General features: G+C 33.6%; 2 protein-coding genes across 12 annotated transcripts in view; one reads left to right on the forward strand and one right to left on the reverse strand.

The window, feature by feature from the left end:
* The window catches only part of LOC135844575 (uncharacterized), a 427,884-nt gene that overhangs the window by 30,013 nt on the left and 373,432 nt on the right, over positions 1 to 24,439 (reverse strand). For all 10 annotated transcript variants that reach the window (XR_010558642.1, XR_010558652.1, XR_010558634.1 and 7 more), the window contains one exon: positions 9,541 to 9,592. Coding sequence is in view for 2 of the 10 variants with exons in the window: in XM_065362918.1 (XP_065218990.1) it covers positions 9,541 to 9,592 (52 nt within the window). In the remaining 8 variants the exon portion in view is untranslated. The remainder of the gene's footprint in view (positions 1 to 9,540; positions 9,593 to 24,439) is intronic.
* LOC135843507 (proton-associated sugar transporter A-like) lies at positions 8,798 to 22,992 on the forward strand. 2 transcript variants are annotated; one of them, XM_065361463.1, is made up of 12 exons: positions 8,798 to 9,380; positions 9,872 to 10,157; positions 13,046 to 13,308; positions 13,403 to 13,660; positions 14,180 to 14,281; positions 14,430 to 14,569; positions 14,656 to 14,886; positions 15,041 to 15,061; positions 17,222 to 17,386; positions 18,090 to 18,220; positions 22,164 to 22,338; positions 22,426 to 22,992. In XM_065361463.1, the coding sequence occupies exons 2-12, from the start codon at positions 9,955 to 9,957 to the stop codon at positions 22,654 to 22,656; spliced, it is 1,920 nt and encodes a 639-aa protein (XP_065217535.1). In that variant the 5' UTR covers positions 8,798 to 9,380; positions 9,872 to 9,954; the 3' UTR covers positions 22,657 to 22,992. The 2 variants fall into 2 exon arrangements, with proteins under 2 accessions (XP_065217535.1, XP_065217604.1); XM_065361532.1 differs by lacking the exon at positions 15,041 to 15,061 and having other exon boundaries at positions 8,799 to 9,380.

Raw genomic sequence — 24,439 nt, forward strand, 5'->3', positions numbered from 1 at the left:
AAAAAGTGTCAGATCTTGAGAACTTTTACAAAAAATTGATCAATTTTTAACATTTAGGGTTTTGATTTTATAATACTTACTTGGATCGACTTTCAAAAACCTGGAAAAAATCTCGATTAATTCTCGACATTGGGTCAGACTTCTGATTTTTTTTTTTTTGGAAAGTACATAATTATGTAATATTTTCGACATTTTGAAATTATTTTGGGGTTGAAAACTTTTGATCAATTTTCATCATCAGATGTACTTCAACTTTACTATAATGTGGCCTGACTCAAATTTTTGAGAACTATGAAGAATTTCACTGAATTCTACAATAATGTGGTCAGACTCAGATTTTTGAGAACTACCTATGTAAAATTCCACTGAATTCTCAAGATTATGACAGACTGTAAAAAACTAGGAAAAACCTATTGGAGAATTAAAATTGCGTCAAACTCAAAAAAAACTCTCTGCGTTTTGTCAGACTTCTCTTTCTCTTTGAAATTTTCAACTTTGAGCAAAAAACAATCCATGATTCGAAAATTACCTTTCAGAAGAAACTTTACACCCATTTCCCCCAGTTCTTGTAAAAAATACGAGGCTTGAACAACTTTTGAAAATGACTGAGATTTTTTGGAATTTTCTGTAAAAAATAATACTATTTCCAAGAATTTTGGTAAAAATCAACATTTTTGTCATTTTGAACATGCGAGAATTTTTGACAAAAAGCAAGACTTCGATATTTTTAGCAAAAGGAAAGTTTTCTAAGCAACTTCTAGAAAAAAGGTCAACTTCTGGAATTTTTTTTTGAAATAAAGAAAAGAGAAACTTTTTGAAATTTTTGACAAAAAGTGAAATTTTTCAGCAACGTTGGTAGACAGCAACGATTTTGTCAATTTTTGGAAAAAAGCAAGATTTTGGCAATATTAGTAAAAAACAGGACTTCGTTCAAAAAATAATAATTCTGGATAAAATGTTGAGAGATAATTATAACTTTTTGGAATTTTCTTCAAAAAAACGACAATCCTAAATCATTTTTCTAAAAAAAAAAACGTGAATTTGTCAATTTTTGAAAACGTGAGAATTTTTGACAATTTCTTGAAAATTACTTATTGGGGGAAAAAAATTACTTTTTCACAATTTTCGCCAAAAAAAAGCGAGACACTTAGGCAAGATCGATACTTTAATTGGATAATTTCAAGAAAAAACGTTGAGAATGTTTGAAATTTTAAACATTTTGTTCTGTCTTGATAAGTAAATTTTTTTAATGGCGTTTAAAGATATTTTGAACATATAGGGTAGGGATTTCAATACACTGGTAGGTAAGTGAAAGGGGTGTCCAGAAGTCAAGTTACCTAAACCTGCAATTTGTACGAAAACCAAAGTTATGAGAAATAAAACATGAGCTTTAAAAAAAAAGTATACGTACACTAGTGATTAGGTTTGCAATAAAAACATGTCTTAAAATTTAGGACAACGTCCAATTTCTGATTCGCAAACCCACAAACGCTGTTCCAGTACAGAATAACCCCTTTTTATCAGTAACCTAGGCAATCTATCGTGAGCACGAATACGCATGTTTGTCTACCTTAGGATTTGAAGGGGCTAAATTTCACTCACATGAACAATCGCACTATGAGGGATCCAAAAAGGTTTAAAACCGTGAAATTAATACTCGAGGACGGAACTTTCGATTTCTTGGCTATTTTCTGTACCTATAAAAAATCTGGTAAAAAAAAACACACTTGAGGTGTCCACCTTGAAATTGGATCAAATGTGGACTAACTCGTTAAACAGGTGGGAGTGTACATGTATAAGACATAACTCGAGTTTTAGCTGCCGAAGTTTTGATATGCATGCCTTCTGGAGCAAATTCAAAATTCTGGAGAAATCGAAAACCGTACTGGAGGCTCCAGAATGACTCGAAACTGTGAAATTTGTATTCGAATGGGAAGGGGGATTATATCAGTTTCAAGACTAATTTTTTTCATCATTTTTGCCGATCAAAAAAAAAGCATAAATCACTGAAAATGGGCAATTTTGAATTTTCAAGAATTTGCCAAAAATCAAAAAATGAATTTCAGGCATGAAATCCACTATTTAATTTTTTTAGAGACTTCAAATGACTGAAAAATAGCAAAAAAGTGACCAAAAATTTGAGAAAAAGTGACCAAAGTTTTGAGAAATGAGAGGAAATAAGTAAGTATAATATGTATATTTAGTCGAGGAGCCCGCATAAGGATCTATTGCAACCCCCCTCCCTTCGGTCCTCTGGGACAACTTTTTTCTTGAAGGGGGAGTCCTAAGGAACATTTCTAGCCCTTGTCCTAAAAAAAAGTGGCCCTGTATACAAAATGGCGGACATTTTGATTGACAGGTCAGCGAAAATCGCAGATTTTGCGTTCCAACGCTGCACTTGCACGATTTCGATTTTTTGGTGAATTTTTGAAAATCAAATTTAGGCCAAAAATGAGGGGAAAATCAAAATTTTACCAAATTGACCAAGAAAGCTGAAACTTGGGATATAGGGGAGATTGTTGTACCAGGGGCCGATTTTTCGTTTTTTGGGAATGGACTCCACCCATTAATTATTTTTGAAAATGTGAATAGGGTGCATCAAAGAATGGTCTTTTACAAAAAAAACGAGATATTCACATTTGTTCAAAACTCATTCCCCTCCCCTCCAGAATTTTTTGAAAAAGTCACTTTTTTTGGTCCATGGTACAACGGGTCGTGTACCAAGGACCAAAAGGAAATTTACCCTGGAAAATGACTAAAAGTTGGCCGTGAAGGCATAAAGTTCACGTATGGATCATAGACATTCATTATACATATTTACTTTTTACAATAAGATCATATAAAATTTTGCAGAATTTTTTTAAATTTCATAAGTTTGTCATGTTGTACCACGGACCATAGATTTATCCTCACATTTCCACCAATTTCAAATAAATTTTGAAACGTTTTCAGATGCTACAATGTAAAAACTGTGTAAAGGGCATCCTAGCATCTGAAAAAGTATCAAAATTCGTGAAAATTAGATGAAAAAATTGCGGTCCGTGGTACACGATGAAATTTGGTCCCAGGTACAAGACCTCCCAAAATTTAGAAAAAAATGTCTACAAAATTTCACACAATATTTTTCCAAAAAGTGAATATGTGTACTTACACTTGGATGGTGTAGCTACACGTTGCACTAATTGCTTTGACAAATTTCCAATAAACAACAGGTCAAAATGAGTTCACAAAACATGGCAAAATGTAATTTTTCGTTTTAAAACGTGATAATTGTGTGCAAAATTTTCAAATGAAAACCTTATCGCCTATAGTTCATTTTGTGGCATACCCTAGTGATGCTTTAATACGTAGTGGGGTCCGAATTCCGCAAGTGGCGTTAGTGAGGGAAAGGTCCCTGGTATGTACAACAGGTCCGGGGTACAACAATCTCCCCTACCCTATTTTCGACACGCCAAATCGATTGGAAACTGTTTCAACCCGTTTTGAGCAGTTCTGGAGCCTCCAGCAGATTTTTAAATTTCATCAAATGGACTTGGAAAGCCCAAATTCATTCCGCAAACTAATTTTGATACGACAAGAAGTCGACTCCAGCGACTTTTTGAAAATTACTGGAGCCTCTAGTAGATTTTTGGAACTGGAAATTTCCCAAAATTGGAAAGCCGAAATTCATTCTGTAAACTAATTTCAATATGTTACGAAGTCGATTACTGGTAAGTTTAAAGTCGTTTTGGAGCCTCCAGCGACTTTTTGAAAGGTTGTATGGCATTTTTTTGGAAAACTGAAATTTCCAAAAAGTAGCTAGAAGCTTCAAAACCATTTGAAACCACCATGCAGTCGACTTCATTTCGTATTGAAATTACGTAGTTTGCGAAGTAAATTTCAGCTTGCTGACTCCATTTGATAAAATGTTGTGGGAATTTCAAGTTTCAAAAATCTGGTGACTCCAGTAATTTTCAAAAATTCGCTGGAGGCTCCAAAACGACTTGAAATCCACCTGCAGTCGACTTCTTAGCGTATTCAAATTAATTCGCAGAATGAATTTCGGCTTTCCGTCTCCATTTGATGAAATTTTGTGGGAATTTCGAGTTTCAAAAATCTGCTGGAGGCTCCAGAACTGCTCAAAACGGGTTGAAACAGTTTCCAATCGATTTGGCGTGTCAAAAATAGGGTATATCACAAGTTTCAAATTACTTGGTCAATTAGGTGAAATTTTGATTTTTTTCCTCATTTTTGCTCTAAATTTAATTTTCAAAAATTCACCAAAAATCGAAAAAGACACTTTAGCACTTGAAATTCTGACAGGTTGATATGAGGAAATATGCCTTCATCGCGTAAGCGATGCTTATTAGAAATATCTCTAAGAATATCTCCCGCCTATACTGCAAGTAGGTCAACGTGAGAACTATGTTTTAGAAACAATGCGCATGTCTCATAGAAAAGATCATAGGCATGTATCCATCCGCGACACGTAGCTGGAGGCTCCGTGGATCGGATCTCTGACCAGCAACTTTACTTAGTTTCTGCAGATCGCGAATGCTGGTTCTCAGTCAGCTTAAGGATGATGGAGCTCGTCTCCTCTCCTTGGGCTTTTAGTCAGGTCTCAATTGGTCATCCGCTCGCTAATTCTGTCGAAAGCAATTTTATGATTGATTATTGTTCTATAGGTCAATACGAAAAAATTTAGCCCAGATGCCCTTTTTTTACCCTCCCCCTTTTCCGAGGGTCCACCCCCCTAACTTGAAAATCCGTCTATCTCTTCACCTATGGGTCGTACAGAAAAAAAGTTTAGATGAAAATTGTTCCTTAACATCTCCTCTACAACGTGGTCATCTTCAATTTTTGTTTGGAACAACCGTTGAGCTGAAAAGCTCAAAAAAGCTCTTTCAAAATCAGTTTTTTTCATTTTCTGCCGAAATTTACAGAGATACATTAAGAAGTATAATAACAAAAAGTGTTTAGAATTGAATTTACTTTCTAAAGACCCGTATAACAACCGATTTCCTCACCTCCCCCTCGATTCCATAGGACCCACCCCCCTTCCCAAGATTCCAATATTTGATTTCAGGGACAATTGAAAATAACCTTGATAAAAATTGTTTGTTTTCATTCAATAATGCTGAAATACGCAGTTTTTGATTAATATAAGACATAAAAATAGTCAAAACTGTAGGCTTATAATTGTTCTGTGAAAATGAAAAGTTGATTAGCAAATTACATATAATACGTATTAGGAAAGAAGTGGTCAATTGGTAAGTTTCAAAACATGGAGTAAAGTTCAAATTACAATAGGCAGATACGTATCAACAGTTCAACACCTAAGTAACTAACATTTCATTTCCAGTCATTTTTTTCATTTTACTTATATGAGTACATACGTTGCAGTGTCTAGCACATTTTCCATTCCATGATTAAAAAAATCACTGGAGAAAATTTCAGTCTGAAGATATGAATCTGCACAAATAAATTTTAAGAATTTGCATAAAAAATCGATCAAAATTTCCATCATAATATCTTTTGATTTTTACAGAACAGACCTAGGTATATGTAAGTATGTAGTTTCGACTATTTTTATGCCTTGAATATACAAATCAAAAACAACTGTGCATTTCAGCATTATTGAATGAAAACACAGATAGGTGCAACTACGTATTGCAATTATAATCGATTAATAATCACCGATTATTTACAATCGTCCATAATCGATTAATCAGACCTTTGCATAATTTTTAAATCAATTCATATGTTTTGGTTTTATGTAGATACCTACTTAATTTGTTATGTGGAGTTTCATATTTTCTTTTTCACTTCAACCCTTTCATTAGAATGACTTTTTCATTAAAAATTGGAATGGAAAACTATTTAGGTACATAATGGCTCTGAGAATATTGATGGCATGATGGCGATGATTGACGTCACTCAATTCTAACCGATCACGGAACAGCAGATTTTTTGACCGATCAATCGATCCTATTCTTTGGGACAAAATAATCGATGTAGCATCGATTATAATCGCTGCTTCTCTGAGTGCAGGCATGTAAATGAAAAAGGTGAAATTCGGCTTATACCCCATTTTCAACCTCTCGAGTAGTACAGATCAATTCTTTATTTGTAATAAAAACTTTTTGATGAACATTTTTTAATTTTTTCATGCAAATTAACACCCATGAGGCCAAAATTTTCTCCATGTGATTACTTTTGAATGAACAGAAAATGTGTTAAACACTGCCATATAAAATTAAAAAATGATTTTAAAAAGTCTTTTAAAAAAAATTGCTTTTGAAAACATGTGTCTGAATTGAATTACATTTTGTCCCTATTTATGGCATACTTACCTACTTACTTATCTTTTAGAAAACCAGAGTCTAAAAATTGCTAGAGATAATCAAAAATGGTTCGAAATCATGACTAATCGACAGGAAAGATCTAGAGTAGAGTACAATTAAATTTAATCTTTCTCTGGTTAATCTTATGAAACTTACGATATTTTTTCATAGAAAACGAGCCAAATTTGAAATTTTGAAAATCCATCAAAAATTGAGAAATGAGCAGGCATGTAAATGAGAATGGTGAGATTCAGTTTATACCCATGCAATTTTCAATCTTTCGAGTAAAAAAATTCAAAATTGAGTAGTGGATATGGTAATAGGGAGGATTGGCCACTTCTCTCCTAATAAGTATTAGGTATATGTAATTTGCTAATCAACTAATTATAAGCCTACAGTTTTGACTATTTTTATGTCTTATATTAATCAAAAACTGCGTATTTCAGCATTATTGAATGAAAACAAACAATTTTTATCAAGGTTATTTTCAATTGTCCCTGAAATCAAATATTGGAATCTTGGGAAGGGGGGTGGGTCCTATGGAATCGAGGGGGAGGTGAGGAAATCGGTTGTTATACGGGTCTTTAGAAAGTAAATTCAATTCTAAACACTTTTTGTTATTATACTTCTTAATGTATCTCTGTAAATTTCGGCAGAAAATGAAAAAAACTGATTTTGAAAGAGCTTTTTTGAGCTTTTCAGCTCAACGGTTGTTCCAAACAAAAATTGAAGATGACCACGTTGTAGAGGAGATGTTAAGGAACAATTTTCATCTAAACTTTTTTTCTGTACGACCCATAGGTGAAGAGATAGACGGATTTTCAAGTTAGGGGGGTGGACCCTCGGAAAAGGGGGAGGGTAAAAAAAGGGCATCTGGGCTAAATTTTTTCGTATTGACCTATAGAACAATAATCAATCATAAAATTGCTTTTGACAGAATACGCGAGCGGACGTCATTTTTTGTCAAATTGAGACCTGACTATTTACGTTTTAGGTACCCACCTTATGAAGTGGTTAATATGTGCAATTTAACGCGATAGTTTTTCGTAAGTTTAATTATCGTGGTACTTATTGGGCAACACCAGATCCTGCTAGCCATCTGGATTGCTTCTCGACAAAAGGTACTTCATGTAATCCATTTATACCGCCGAGCCTAGTATGAGTGAGCTCCCGCGAAAGAGGTATAAAAAGCGTACAGTGTTATTTGATCTTGGTACTCATAAAGGTATTTAGTACTTAACCTATACTAACACCTATCATTATGGTAAAATAGTCGAATATGTATTTCATAACTAACGCGAGTCATGTGGCATACACCAGAGTGTATGTCCATTATAAAATGTTTCTCGTAGATATTTTATATTTAGAACTAACCATATCCTATTAATTTGTACTTTTATATTATTCTTTTTATCAATAAATCACATTGTAATCTCTCCGAGTCAAATGTGTATTATTTATTGGTAAATATGAGTGATTATATGAAGGGTGAACTGGCGTACACTGGAACCTCTCCTATGAACTGAGCTATCCACGGCAAGGCAAATGTTCCTTCTCTAAGGAATATTTCTAGTCTCAAATATGTAAATAGGAAAAGATGATAATTTCCCTCTATCACAGTTATGCATAAACTCACTCTATCAAGGTGATAAATTGTTGCCTGGTCTTTTGATCTATTTCGTACAACGTATGTCGTATTGATAGTTTTCGAAAATTTTGCACTTTCTCTTTTTTACACGACAAATCTTTGAAAGAAGTGACCAAAGTCACTTTTTTGGCCATTTTTGCCGAAATATTGACAAAAGTGACTGGCATCAGAACGTACGCTCTCACCAAAATTGCAATCTCGTTAGCTTTAAGAAATCATCGAGAAAGGCATTTTTTTTTTTTTTGGTTTCTCTCAAAAGTCATCAACATGCCAACATATTGAAATACCTCAATTAATTATTCTTGAATTCATCATCAAAAACGTGAAGTAAGTACATATTCCCTATTTCCCTATTTTTATTTCTTTCCAACTCGAAAGTGAAACACACAACATATTTTCATCTTCAACGATTATCAACTATGCATTTTAAATCCAAAACAGAGGCATTCTCACGTTATCACTATACGATCCTTGAAAAGAGTCGAACCCAAACAAACCAACTCCTCGATAATAATAATTATCAGTAGAGGCTAACGCAATGCACCTAAAACGCATAAAATACAAACAAGCATGACATCAATTAAATTCATCGATTCGTCTTCTTACCCTGCATTTTGTGAACATGCACGTTAAGTCTACATAAGTATGTATTGTACATTACATATGGTAACTAATTGGCGAGAAACTTGCCGCACGTATATTCAAGTTATGCATGTACATATGCATAATTTACGATATTATCACGCTGTCATCATCGAAGGTTGATTGTACGAATGTACGCATACAAATATGTAAATATGTGATACAAGAAAACTGTTTAAAAAACCATTTCAGTTGTTTCTGCTTCACCATCGCGTCGAGACAACTTCTTACACGTGCGTTTTCTGCACATAGTGGTAGCTTAGCTACTTAGTAAACTGCGTAAAATAAAATAAAAAACCGCTAAAATAAACTTATAAAAATTCCAGGCAAGTCCCGCGTGAGTCTCGAGATCTGAGTAGTGAATTTGGTGGTCTCGTGTGACGAATTGTCGTTTTGCGAAGCGGTGTTTTTCATTCAACTTTCCTACTATTATATTTGTCGCGATTTTTTTTTTCTTTTTCAATCACTATGAATACGACAGTTATGTAAGAAGGAATCCTTTCAAGTGATTCAGTTTCAATATTACGCGTAGGAGTACACGACAGCTTTAGCCTACATTATTGCCGATGATGAAATGAAACATCATTTTTTTTCACTTTCCTATACTCGACACTTTTGCCAAAATAAAAAAATTAATTCAAAATGCGTATCGGTGAACTTGGTGATATTCGTTGGTGTTTTAAATCGTATCGAGTTATGATTAATTAAGATCCAGACGAAGGTGATTTTCAATTCGAAACTAAAAAAAGCAATACACTAAAACCAAGGTGAGTACGGTGTATACTTATAACGATAGTTTTATGGTTTACTTTCACGCGTGTATTTTTGTATTTTAATTTTATTTTATTTTTTTGCTGATAAGATAACGAACCAAGTCTTTAGGTTACTCTTATTTATTGTAAATGGGATATTTAGGTAGGTACTTACTTTATTAGTAATATTGGAGACGTTGTTGCCGGAAACAGAGCACGTTTTTTGCCTAAAATCAGAAAAATACACGCACGTATAAATTAATCATTATAAACAAACGTGTTCACCTAGTGAACGATTTATCGAGAGATCATTTTATGATCTTATAAACATGTATGAAATGAAAATTAACACGTGACTACATTGTGTTTGTTCGAATGTGTCAAGATTTCAGTTACATGTGCGAGCATTATTGTTCGCAATGATAACGTTTAGTAAAAAACTTTTCAAACACCCTTCGACGCTTTACGAGCAACACAACTCTATTTCGAATTCATGTTTCGAACAGTTTAGTACGCGATTAGGTACCGAAGTGCCCGCGAACAAAGTACCTACATACCCGGACGCATTTCTGAAGTACAAACTGTGAAAATGGTAGACAAGCTGCACAACTATCAAGGCACTGTCGGTCAATTACACACAATTCGCGAAACAGTTCGAACGAATTACGAAAATTGGAAAGAAAATCGAGGAAATTTCGAAGCCAAGAAAATCATCGACAGCGTATTCCGTAAAGAACAAGTCACTGAGAAGTCTAAACAACAGGAGGAGTTCCCTTTCGCTCATTTGTACAGGTAAACTTAAGTCTTCAATTCGATGGCATGTTCTTTAAATAATATGTATAATCAGAACAATTTTGTTTCAATTATTCATGACTTTCTAAAATTACTTAGGTAGGGAAATATTTTCGATATTTTTTTATGCATGTATTGGGTAATCAACTTTTTTAATGTTTGATTAAGGGTACCTTTCAGTAATTTTCAGTTGTTTTCAGAGCGATTGAAAAAATGTCAAAAACTTTTTGTGAAGTTTAGCTCTTACGTCAATTTTTCATTATTTTATGATAGGTAGTAGGTAGATAGTAGGTACATTCAAAAAAATCACGTGAAAGTTGAACGAATTTTATTTTAACTGGGTAATTTTTGACATTTTTAAAAGCAAACCTTTTTTTGTCACTTCTCACTTCTTTTTTTGGAGCAGGACACGCTACTGATTCTCTCGACAGCTATCAGTTCATAATTTTTTGTAACCCCTCCTCACCTCAAACTGATCCAAAAAGAATTGATTTTCACCCATCTGTTTGAAAGACGCCTCTTTTTGTTCCAAAATTGCCTAACAGAAGCCCTGTTTTTTTTCTAACTTGCTTACTTACTTATGAGTTTCTGTTTTTTTTTTTTTTTTTTTTGCCAAATTTGCTAATAAAGTGTCAATTTTTGGAAAAGTTGTCAAAAAATTCAGTTCATGAAGAATAAGGAATGTAAGTTTATGGAAAAGTTGTTAAAAATTGTCAATTTTTGAAAAAGTTGTCAACAAATGTCAGTTTATGGAAGAGTTGTCAAAGATTGTAGTTTGTTGAAAAAGTTGTTATAAATTGTCATTTTTTAGAAAAAGTTGTCATAAATTGTCAATTTTTTACAAAGTTGCCAAAAATTGTCAATGCCAGTTCATAGAAGAGTAGTCAACAATCAATTGTAGTTTGTTGAAAAAGCTGTTATAAATTGTCTTTTTTTTAAGGAAAAGTTGTCATAAATTGTCAATTTTTGACAAAGTTGTCATAAATTGTCAATTTTTGACTAAGTTGTCATAAATTGTCAATTTTTGAAAAAGTTGTCATAAATTGTCAATTTTTGAAAAAGTTGTCATAAATTGTCAATTTTTGAAAAAGTTGTCAAAAAATGCCAGTTCGTAGAAGAGTTGTCAAAAATTGTAGTTTGTTAAAAAGCTGTTATAAATTGTCTTTTTTTAAGAAAAGTTGTCATAAATTGCCAATTTTTGCAAAAGTTGTCAACAAATGTCAGTTCATGGAAGAGATGTCAAAAATTGTAGTTTGTTGGAAAAGTTGTTATAAATTGTCATTTTTTAGGGAAAGTTGTCATAAATTGTCAATTTTTGAAAAAGTGTCAAAAAACGCCAATTTATAGAAAAGTTGTCAAGAAATGTAAGTTTATGGAAAAGCTGCCAAAAACTGTAATTTTTTTTAGAAAAGTTGTTAAAAATTGTCAATTTTCAGAAAAGTTGTCAAAAAGTGTCAGTTTATGAAAAATTTGTCAAAAATTGTAATTGTTGGAACAGTTGTCATAAATTGCCAATTTTTGACTAAGTTGTCATAAATTGTAAATTTTTGAAAAAGTTGTCAAAAAATGCCAGTTTATAGAACAGTTGTCAAAAATTGTAGTTTGTTGAAAAAGCTGTTATAAATTGTCTTTTTTTAAGGAAAAGTTGTCATAAATAGCAAATTTTTGAAAAAGTTGTCAAAAAATGCCAATTTACAGAAAAGTTGTCAAGAAATGTTAGTCTATGGAAAAGCTTTCAAAAATTGTAATTTTTTAGAAAAGTTGTCAAAAAGTGTCAGTTCATGAGAAATTTGTCAGAAATTGTAATTGTTGGAAAAGTTGTCATAAAAATTGCCAATTTTTGACAAAGTTGTCATAAATTGTAAATTTTTGAAAAAGTTGTCAAAAAATGTCAATTTTTCGAGAGAAAAATATCAAAAAGCGTCAATTTTCTGGTAAAGTAGTCAGATCCACAATTATTTAAAAAGTGACCATTATTGGTAAAATTGTTTTAAAAAAAGATTACCAGTTCTGCTCTTGCCAAGATTGCCCAAAATATCCTGTTTTTGCCAAAATTGTCCAAGGATGTCAATTTTTGGGGTGACAAAAAGTTACAATGTTTTTTTTATCAAAGTTCACAAAAAGTAATTATTGGATTTTTTTTTGTCAAAACGCCCAAAAAGGTTAAATTTGCTTTTCCTGCTTGAAAAGTTTTCCTTTTGTTTCAAAGTTTGTCAAAGAAGTCATGTTTTTTACAAAATTGCTCGAATTTTTTCAGTTAGGATGGCAATTTTTTGATATTTTTGAAACTTTTAGAATCACTGGCACTGTGTGTCCTCATAAAAAAGAAAACTGTTTGAAGGTATATTCAATTGATTTTTCTAAGATTTTGGTGAAATTTACAGAACAAGTCAAAAATGTTAAAAGCCAAAGTGTATTTTTCTATTTTTGGAAAATTTTTTAAAAATTAGATTTGTGCTTTGGCAATTTTAGTAAAAAGTAGCATAACTGGCAAAAATAGGTATAGTTTTTTTTTGAAATTTTGAAATTTCCGTCTAAAAAGCAAGACAAGTGTTTTTCTTGCAATTTCTGCCAGAAAAAACGAGACTGACATTTTTCTATATTGCGAGAATTCTTATCACATTTTAGCAGAAAGCAAGACTTTGACAATTGCATAACAAAAAGCATGCAGTAGGTACTTTTTTGGTAATGTTCGGAAAAGCGAGACTTTTTTTTCAATTTATTGGTAAAAAAGTGAGACTTTTTGGAATTTTTCGAAACGAAAACCTTTTTGCAATTTTTGGAAAAAAAAAAATTATTGAAGAAAAAGAGTTTTGTATATTTTTTGACTATTTGGAGTGTCCTTTTTACACTGTTTTCAAAACAATTTTACGAATTTCTTTTCGCAGGAAGAAGACGCGATGGGAACTGGTCAGATTATGCGCAACTGTAATGGGCATAGAATTCACTTACTCAGCCATAACAGCATTTTCAGGACCAATTTTACTAGAAATTGGCGTCAAACAGAGTGTCATGTCGTTAGTATTCACCTTATCTCCCATCCTGGGATTCTTCCTATCACCTGTTACTGGCTCATTAAGTGATCGATGCGAGTCCAGAATGGGACGTCGACGTATTTTTATAGTGATTTTCTCGATTTTTGAAATTATCGGTGAGTTTTCAGCCCTTTTATTACCCCTTCATACTCGTATTAGTAATTTTCGTGCGAACGTACTAATTGAATACTCACATGTGTTTTTCATTAGGTCTGATGTTAATTCCACATGGTAAAAGATTCGGCGAATATGTAGGTGGAAAATCTACACATTTGTATCGAAATTACACAATGCAGCAGCAAAAAAACAGCACCATAGCTGAATTAGTCCTTCAGCAAGACGCCATTACGAAAAGCTCGTCGACTTGGGTGATAGTTTTTACAATTCTTGGCATTGTAGTAGGTGACTATTGCGCCGATGCTTTGCAAAATCCTAGTCGAGCGTATTTGCTGGATGTATGCAGCGAAGGTTTGTATTTATTACCAACACTTCTCTTATACTTTTGATTTGTATAGAACAAAAAAGTTACATTTTTGAAATAAAAAGAAACTAGGCAAAGTTCATTAATACCTACAATGAAGAGAATAAAGATCTGAACTAGTTCAACTTGATTCAAACCGTATGCAGCGAAGGTTTGTATTCATTACCAACACTTCTCTTATACCTACTTTTGATTTGTATAGAACGAAAAAGTTACATTTCTGAAATAAAAAGAAACTAGGCGAAGTTCATTAATACCTACACAATGAAGAGAATAAAGATCTGAACTAGTTCAACTTGATTCAAACCGACACCCAAGCATTCGATTGAATCGCTAGTTAATCGACTAAAATTCCAACTTTCAATTATCTTAACGACAGCCATTCAATCGATTGATCGACGTTAAAATCTGACGATGATGTAATTTTACAAACAATAAACTCGCGTTGGCGATAAATTTTAATGAATTGACCATTTGGTTATTTTCCATGTATACGCATGATTCAGAGGATCATACTCGTGGTCTAAGCACATTCACCGTATTGGCCGGATGTGGAGGTACAGTTGGATATGCTCTCGGTTCTGTCGATTGGGATAACAGCGCTTTAGGTAAATAAATAAATCATCAATAAAAAATCAAATGTTTTTTGGATAAAGCAGCTTCAAAAATCGTACAATTGTACGAAATTTTAAGCTCTCAAACTGGATTCTATGATCACTCCTCGCATAGTAATTTTGCAATTGCTTTATTTTTTAGGTCGTTCAATGGGAGGTCACATAAATACCGTGTTCCTTCTAACAACAATCATGTTCACATTTTGTGTCATCTTGTCGATCACGACATTTCGCGAAGTTCCTTTGAAAATGCTCCATAGAGTCGAAATGCAATACAGAGAAGTAAATAAATCACTTCGCATTTTTTTTGCAAGTCATTTGAAGAAGGAGGATTGTTAAAATTCACAAATTAAAAACATTATTTTCAGCATTGCAGTAAACATGCTTTTGCTAATATTGACGAAGATCTGGATCAAGAAGATACCGCGATGAAAGGCGACAACGAATTCGAAAGCGATTCCGCCGATAAGGAAGCTAAAGAAGGTTCATTATTTTTGAACATCGAACCCGCAACAAAAGAACAGTCGAGTCAATCGAAAAGCAATTGCCGTAAAGGAAGTTTACTCAAATCGAATCAGAAAGATTCTCAAATTTCAAAGGTTAGTCAGTATACTCGAAATTGGGTCAAATTTATTCAACTTTGCTTGAAATTTAATACCTAAGTACGTTGAAAATGTGGCTATAGAGATGTTATACAATGTATTACTTTTCACGCTTACATTACTGATTCTAATTCGTGATTGGAATCAAAAGGAGGAAGATGACTTTTATGACGTACGTATCAAAGTAGAATATTATGAATTAAAATTTTGAAAAAAATCACACAAATTGTCACAAATTTACAATATTTTTCACAATTTTTGAAAATTGTTTGGAAATTAATCGAAAAATGGATTGAGTATTCTCCAGCAATGCCTCCTCTCCTTTCCACACCTTCCTTCCTCTTCCATGATCTTTACATATGGATCAAAATTTATCAACTCAGGATTATGAATAATTCTTCTCAAACGGAATCATGTTATTTTGCCCATGTTCAAAGTTGAAGAAACGTTGAAGTGCTTTGAAAATTTCTATCAAGTATTTATATAACTCCATCACATTTTGAGCAGACCTTCTTTTGTCACTTTTTAAGGGGAAGAGGGGCACGCTAATTCTCGAAAAGTGGTAAGCCCATAATTATTTGTACCCCTTCTACATCCCAATTATCCAAAATAAATAAATTTTTATCTCATCAGTTTGAAACGTCCTGAGAAGTCCTGTTTTTTGACAAACTTGCTTGAATCGTTCTGCTTTTTTTCGTCAAATTTGCTCAAGTCGAAAAGTGCAATTTCATGGGGCAAAATGTCAAAAAGCATCAATTTTTGGCACAGTTGTCAAAAAATTTCAGTTTTTGTCAAAAAGTACCTATCCATTTTGGTCACCATTCTCCAAAAGTGTCCATTTTTGTCAAAATTGTCAAAAAGTGTTCATTTCAGGTAAAATTGTCAAAAAAGGATAGCCTACCTAACTTTTGTCAGAATTGTCAAACAGTTCTGTTCTTGTCACAACTCCGTCGATTTTAAGCAGTTTTTTTTTGGAGGGGGAGGGAGGGGGCAGAATACGCTAATTCTCTAGAAAATTGTATCAATAATTTTTTGTAACCCCTCCCCACCCCGAATATCCAGAAAGGATTGATTTTCGCCCATCTGTTCAAAAAGTCCATCTTTTTGTTCTAAAATTACCAAACAGAAACCTTGTTTTTTTTGTCAAAGTTGTTCTGTTGCTCAACTTGCTCATTAACAGGTACGATTTCTGTTTTATTCATTTATTTTTTTTTTGTGCCAGCAAATCTGCCTAAGAAGTGTCAATTTTTGGAAAAAATGTCAAAAAGCGTCAATTTTTAGCAAAATAATTAAGAAGAGTCCATTTTTGGCACAATTGTCTAAAAGTGTGCATTATTGATAAAATTGTTAAAAAGGGTCAATTTTTGCTAAAATTGTCAAACAGTCCTGTTCTTACTAAAATTGTTCAAAAAATTCTATTTTTGCCAAAATTTCCAAAAAATTTGTAATTTTTTTCCAAAATGTCCAAAAAGCATAGATTTTGGTCTTGATTGCCCAAAAAGTTTTTTTGTTTCAAAGTTTGTCCAACAAAAGTCCTGTTTTTTGTTTTTTTACAAAATGTTTTTTTTCAGCAAATTAAATTTTCCCTCAAATTCTTTCATTTTTTTTCAGTTTCAATGGCAATTTTTCGATATTTTTGAAATTTTCTAAGGGGCACGTCTATATCTAAAATATGAAAGTGCCAGAACACTTGAAAATTTTGATCAATCACAGCAACTTAAATTTCAAAGGTGAGCTAACTGTGAAGATGACATTTTCATGCATCTTTAAAAATTCTGCTACGAGGTGAATCAAAAATCCAGTTTACCCGCAATATTTAAGAAATTCTGGTTTTAGGATCGGCAACCTAACTTACACTGGATTAATTTGGGTTGCTATATCACCAACCGCAATGTTCATCTACTTGATACAATGATCGACAGAAGTTTCTCGTTTCCTTGTAAGCCCCCCCCCCCCCGAATGGTTATATTATTTTTTGTCAAAATATCATTTCAAGGTCACCTCTTCGACGATGCCTTTTTTTCCACAGACATGAGTCATTCATTATACCTATGTCGACGGCATATATTTGACATCACTGTAATTTTTGCGATTAATTTTATTTGTTGAACTTGAACATTGAAATTTTATTTTTTTATTAATGTCATCGGGTGATAATTTAAATCGATCCGATTGATGACTTTTCTTACATATTTCAAACAAAACAAACACATTACCGTAATATGGCGCGAAAAAAAAGAAGGAAAAACCAGTACGAAGCAGATTTGATAGCCGCTTAGCAGCAATTATTCTGTATGGATTTTTGATTGACTTTTTTGACGGCATATTTCAGGAGAGCATGCCGAGCCTGGATGTGTACCTATCGTCCATTGTTAAACTTCCATATTCGATACGGATACTTCTGGTGACAAATGTGCTTTGTTGGATGTCGCATGTATCTTATTCGCTGTATTTTACCGATTATGTCGGCGAAGCTGTTTTCGGCGGAGATCCGAAGGTAAGTATCAGACTGCCATAAATTTTAATATGGTCGACTTGGCGTATCTGAATGAGTCATGAGTGTGTGTTGAAAAGCTTCTCTTGTAAGCATTTGTTGCCAAATAAATGATACATGAGCTTGAACAGAAAAATTGTCTTAAAAAACATGCAACAAACAAGTTTTTGAAAATAGAAAGTGAGAAGTTTCTAAACTTTTTTTTTTTGTAATCTTGAATATTTTTTAAATTTTTTGCAAGATTTTGAACCTAATTCTAAATTTTCAAAATCTTACATAGTCAAAATTTGAAAATCAACACTTGATTTTTGACAGTTCGGTTTTTCTTTTCAAAGTTCAGAATGGTCTCTCGTTTACTTTCATAATTCTGTACTCCAATGCAAAAATGATGGAAGTCCTATGACCTGGCATAAGGAAAAGAGGTTAGTGTGTTCAGTGCAGTTTTGAGAAACAGGGATTTTAACTTTTCAGTTCAAAATTTGAAATTCCTGTTTCTCAAAACTGCACTGAACACACTAACCTCCTTTCCTTATGCCAGGTCATAGGACTTCCATCCTTTTTGCATTGGAGTACAGAATTGATCAAACAGCACGCAAGTTTTTGGAATTCGTTCTAAACGATTTCTCATTTCATTCTTCTCTATACACAGCTCCGATAAATACACGCTCCTAATAAGTAATTTAACTCTTTTTTTCTCTTTTTACAGGCACCTAGTAACTCAAAAGAAAAGTTCGCCTATGAAGAAGGGATCCGATTTGCATGCCTGGGAATGACTGTATACTCGTTTAGTTGTTTGATATGTTCATTAACGATGGAAAAAATAATACGAAGATTTGGGTAATTGTCGCTTTTTTTCATATTTCAAGGTTTTTTCAAAAAATAAAGTATTCAATTTTTTTTTTTTTACAAAATTCACCCTCAGGGTGAGATAGTCAGATCGGAGATCATACTTCAAATTCGGTCAAAAATGACGCCTTCAACCTTATTAGAAAAAAACTGATCCATAATTATTGATAGTTTACTTCAAGAAAAGTTTAGCGTTCTAACCCCATTGGGTACAATTTCTGGAATTTTCAACTTTAAAAAATGCGCTGGAGGCTCCATAAACTACTCAAAACAGTTCGAAACTATTTTCAATTGTTTTGGAAAGTAAAATATAGGATACATGCCAAATTTAGGCGTCTTTGGTCAATTTGGTGTAGTTTCGATTTTTCTACCATTTTTGACCCCCAAGTTAAATTATAACTGTGTCTGTCACTACCACTGGTTTCAAACAGTGTCTGTCACTGCCACTGGTTTCAAACAGTGTCTGTCACTACCACTGGTTTCAAACAGTGTCTGTCACTAACACTGGTTTCAAACAGTGTCTGTCACTTCCACGGCTTTCAAACAGTGTCTGTCACAAACACTGGTTTTAAACAGGGTCTGTCAATACCTCTGGTTTATAACTGTGTCTGTCACTACCACTGGTATTAAACAGTGTCTGTCACTACCACGGGTTTCAAACAGTGTCTGTCATAAACACTGGTATTAAACAATGTCTGTCACTACCACGGGTTTCAAACAGTGTCTGTCACAAACACTGGTTTTAAACAGGGTCTGTCAATACCTCTGGTTTATAACTGTGTCTGTCACTACAACTATAGTTTTAAACAGTGTCTGTCACTACCAAGGGTTTCAAACAGTGTCTGTCATAAACACTGGTATTAAACAGTGTCTGTCACTACCACTGGTTTATAACTGTGGCTGTCACTACAACTACTTTTAAACAGTGTCTGTCACTACCACTGGATTTAAACAGTGTCTGTCCCTACCACTGGTATTAAACAGTGTCTGTCACTACCACTGGTATTGAACAATGTCTGTCACTACCACGGGTTTCAAACAGTGTCTGTCATAAACACTGGGTTTAAAAGGTGTCTGTCACTACCACTGGTTTTAAACAGTGCCTGTCACTACCACGGGTTTCAAACAGTATCTGTCATAAACACTGGTTTTAAACAGTGTCTGTCACTACCACTGGTTTATAACTGTGGCTGTCACTACAACTAGTTTTAAACAGTGTCTGTCACTACCACTGGTTCATAACTGTGTCTGTCACTACCACTGGTTTTAAACAGTGTCTGTCACTACCACTGGTATTAAACAGTGTCTGTCACTACCACTGGTATTAAACAGTGTCTGTCACTACCACGGGTTTCAAACAGTGTCTGTTGGAAACACTGGTTTTAAGCAGTGTCTGTCACTACCACTGGTTTTAAACAGTCTCCATCACTACCACTGGTTCATAACTGTGTCTGTCACTTCACTGGTTTATGACTGTGTGTGTCACTACCACTGGTTTTATAATAGAAGCACGGAAATGCAAAGTCGGCTAAGTACCTACCAAAAACGTTTTTTTACAGGAGAGCGTTAATACGCGCTGGCGTAACACGTACCTCTTATGGAAAGTGCTATATCTCAGTGTTCAATAGTGTAACTTGGAGATGTGTTTTCCCTAATGTGAAGCTAGGATCGCATGTGTGACAACACTTAGTACACATTGCACTGAAAAAACACATTTTGAAAAATTGGCAATTAGCCGACTTTGCATTTCCATGCTTCAATTAATGATCAAAACACAGTTATAAACCAGTGGTAGTGACACACACAGTTATAAACCAGTGAAGTGACAGACACTGCTTAAAACCAGTGTTTCTGACAGGCACTGTTTGAAACCCGTGGTAGTGACAGACACAGTTATAAACCAGTGGTAGTGATGGAGACTGTTTAAAAGTAATTGTAGTGACAGACACAGTTATAAACCAGTGGTAGTGATGGAGACTGTTTAAAAGTAGTTGTAGTGACAGACACAGTTATAAACCAGTGGTAGTGATGGACACAGTTATAAACCAGTGTCAGTGACAGACATGGTTTAAAACCAGTGTTTGTGACAGACACTGTTTAATACCAGTGGTAGTTATAGACACTGTTTAAAACCAGTGGTAGTGACACACACAATTATAAACCAGTGGGAGTGACAGACACAGTTAAAAACCAGTGGTAGTGACAGACACAGTTATAAACCAGTGTCAGTGACAGACATGGTTTAAAACCAGTGTTTGTGACAGACACTGTTTGAAACCCATGGTAGTGACAGCCACTGTTTAATACCAGTGGTAGTGACTGACACTGTTTAAAAGTAGTTGTAGTGACAGACACAGTTATAAACCAGTGGTAGTGATGGACATGGTTTATAACTGTAAACCAGTGGTAGTGACAGACACTGCTTAAAACCAGTGTTTCTGACAGACACTGTTTGAAACCCGTGGTAGTGACAGCCACTGTTTAATACCAGTGGTAGTGACAGACACATGTTTAAAACTAGTTGTAGTGACAGGTTTGAAAACAGTGGTATTGACAGACACAGTTATAAACCAGTGGTAGTGACAGACACTGCATGCGCTTCAACGCCTGAAATTTTAGCTAATGATGTAGATATTTTGGCATGATCTTTCAATTATTTATTTTCGTTGAATTCATCTTAGCGGTGGGGTGGTACTAAATCTTTTTTCAAAAAAAAAAAAAAAAATTTTAATAACTAAAAAATGCTTGAGATAGAAACCCAAAATGTAACCAAAAAATTGACAAAACATAGAAAAAAAGAAAGAAACATTTTACTGTAGAGAAAAATAACCAATGAAATAGTCCATTTTCAAATATTGAAAAGTTGGACTAATTTTACAATTTTTTGGCAGTTTTTCAGCAAGGAAGTGAGCATTTTTGCAATTTCTGGCAAACAAACCAATTTTTGGCTAAAAGCAAGATTTCGGCAATCTTAGCAAAAATCAGGACCTTTTGGGAATTACCTAGGAAAACAATACTTTTCAGTAATTTTGCCAAAATGTAACCATATTTACAAAAAAGCAAAAGCAAGAGTGCAAGACCACTACAATTTTAGAAAAAAATTGGGCACTCCAAGAAACACAATCAAGCTAAATTTCAAAAGTTGGCTTCCAGTTTAGATTTTTGACGAATTCGATTGATTGGCTAGTTTACTATGGGGAAAATCAAAATCTGATCACATTAAGCTAAAGATGAAATTTTGTTGATATCTACTTTATTCTTAATCTCTCAAACTGATTAATAGTTGTTTTCAGCATTTAAGGGTCTTTTTCTGATTTATAAGGCTTCTTTAAATTGTCATAAAACGGTTCAAAATGAAATTCGTAATTTTTTCAATATAGTAAAACCAAAAAACCTACTGCAAGCTCTGAAATGGTATGAAACCACCACCAATTTGACTTGACGGGGCCAGGTACCTAATTTTTGAAATTTCAAGGAAAAAAACAATTTTGAACAGGAAGCAAGATTTGGAAAAAGTGATGCTTCTTCGTAATTTCTGGAGGAAAAAAAGACAATAGGGCGATTTTTGAAAAAAAATACTCTGTGGCAATTTTGCTTTTAAAAAAATGAGAAGTTTTGTTTAAAAAAAAACAAGAGTTAAGAGTGCACAACCATAACAATTACCTATTAAAAAAAGTAGAACCATTCGTAAGGTAATTCGAGGTCAAAAATGATACCCATTTTTTTTGCTATTTCTGTCAAAAAAGCAAGACTATGGACAATTCATGGAAAAATGTGAGGTTGTTTGCAATACTTTTTCTCCAAAAAATTGGCCCTTTTGCTAAAATGCAAAAAGATTTTTTTCATTTTTGAAAAAGCGAGAATTGTTGACATAAAGCAAGACTTTGACAATGATGTAGCGAAAGTAACCCACTAATTTTTGATTTCATTACAGATTGAAGAAAGTTTACATCGCCAACATCATCATCGATACGTTTTCAATGTTCCTAATGTACTATTTTAATAGCAAATTCGCTGTCATATTATTTTCATTCGCCAGCGGCGTCTTATATTGTACTATTTTCACCATCCCCTACATCATTGTCGCACGTTATCACACATTAAATGTGGTAAGTACTTAAATTTAGGCTTCGTTTTCCTGAACTTTTCCTGCACATTCGCTCTAAAAATATATATGTATCTTTAATTTTGTGCAGTTTGAAGTAGACGAAAATGGAGAACACGTACACTGCAAACAAGTTCGAGGTCTCGGTACAGATATTTCCATCATCGGAAGCTCAGTATTTATCGCTCAATTTATCCTATCGTGTTTCATGGGCTTGATTGTGGATTGGTACGGATCGACTCTCGCAGTACCTTTGACATGCTGCGTACTCTCAGCTATGGCAGTTTTGGCATCCACTCGAGTCGTGTATTTGGATTTATAACCATAACGCGATGTTACTTTGGCGATCTCTATTTTAAATTCGTTAGTATTATTTTTCTTTCGCTGTGCAAATACACCCCCTTTGTCGGGGGTCTCCTTGCACCAGACAATTTGATTATAACTACGTTTTTTTATTTATTTCATCGTTAGATAAACTACGTGTAGTGTGATTATTTATGTATTTAATTATTTACGTACGATACGTACTCGTTTTTTTCTTTTCTCGTTGTTTTTTATACTTACGTTAGCTTTATGATAAGGATGATGTAAATGTAAGACACTATGCGTCGTGTACTTTTATTACAATAAATCCTGTCGATATTTTTGTAAATTGAGATTGTACCTGCCTATTTTATTGAGTTTGAACATGAATTGTAGAACTTGGCCCCTTTTGAGCATAATTCTTTTTAAAATCTATATTATTAAAAGAATCGTGTAGAAAAACCTTGATAGAGTCCGCCAGCCTCTTCTACTGAACTGATTTCAACGAATTTTTTTTTAAAACGTTCCTTTTGACGTGTAGATATGTCATCAAGAAAAAAAAATTGAAAATTTTGAAATTAAGGGCCGAAAAAATTGAAAAAACACGTTTTCTATTGTGTTTAAACAATAGAATTTCGAATAGAAACCTTGATAGAGTCCGCCAGCCTTTTCTATTGAACCGATTTCGACAATATTTTTTTTAAAACGTTCCTTTTGACGTGTAGATATGTCATCAAGAAAAAAAAATCGGAAATTTTCAAATTAAGGGCCGAAAAAATTGAAAAAACACTTTCTCTATTGTGTATAAAATGCACGTTTTACAGAATACAATGCGCACGGACAACAATACACTCAGAACGTTGCTATGTGGGCGTGTTTACAGCATAGGGGTGTTGAGGAGGGAATGTTGTTGTTGTGTTGCGAGTTCCAAAAAAGCAGTTTCTCCTATAGGACTGGCATTCATTGCTATACTTGATATTTCATTTTTTTAAAAACTGGAATGTGGTGTCTGTTAAAATAAAAAGGAGAGGAGGTTCTGCACTTGAGATAATTTTTGGTTTAGAATTTTATTTCCACAGTACAAATTGAAATGTTTAGTGGAACTGGAACAAATGTTGGTAAAAAAGTTGAAGTGAAGATAGAGGAAGGGTTCAGTACAGTGTAGCCAGAATTCTCTCGAGGGAGGGGGCAAAACCAGATTTTTAGGCATGAAAAATCGAAATTAGAGGTAATTTTATGAAAACCCTTTGTAATGTATGGTAATTTAATGGAAATGAAGGTGCAATTACAGCTCAAGTGAAGTGAGAACAAAATTTTTTGAAAAAAATGGGTCCACAAAAAACGAAAAAACAGTTCATTATTGCATGTATTATTTCAAATTTTCACATGCGGGGGGGGGGCAATGGCTCAAGTCACATCCCTCCTTAAGCTACGCCACCACTGGTAGGGTTTCTATACTTGGGATACAAATTTGACAACCTTACCTCAGATTTTCATTTAATAGGAATGAATTATTCCAGCATACTCCCTACCTACTCAACAAGAATTTCAATTATTTTTCTACCCAATTTTACGTATACAGAATTTCAGAAATTTTACTCCTAAAAAATGATGATGTCAAGTCAGTATAGGTAGTTATACCAGAGTAATTCAACACCCCAAATATAAATCTGAAGTGAATAGTCGGAAGTTTTTTGAGAAAAAAATGTCGTTAATTCATTTTAAAAATTGATAGAAATATTGTTCAAACTTGAATTTTTTTTCTTGAAAAATTTGATTTTTTTAAAAAAATTGTATTTTAG

The sequence above is a fragment of the Planococcus citri genome, chromosome 1, assembly GCF_950023065.1.
Source record: "Planococcus citri chromosome 1, ihPlaCitr1.1, whole genome shotgun sequence".
In the NCBI taxonomy this organism is placed as follows: domain Eukaryota; kingdom Metazoa; phylum Arthropoda; class Insecta; order Hemiptera; family Pseudococcidae; genus Planococcus; species Planococcus citri.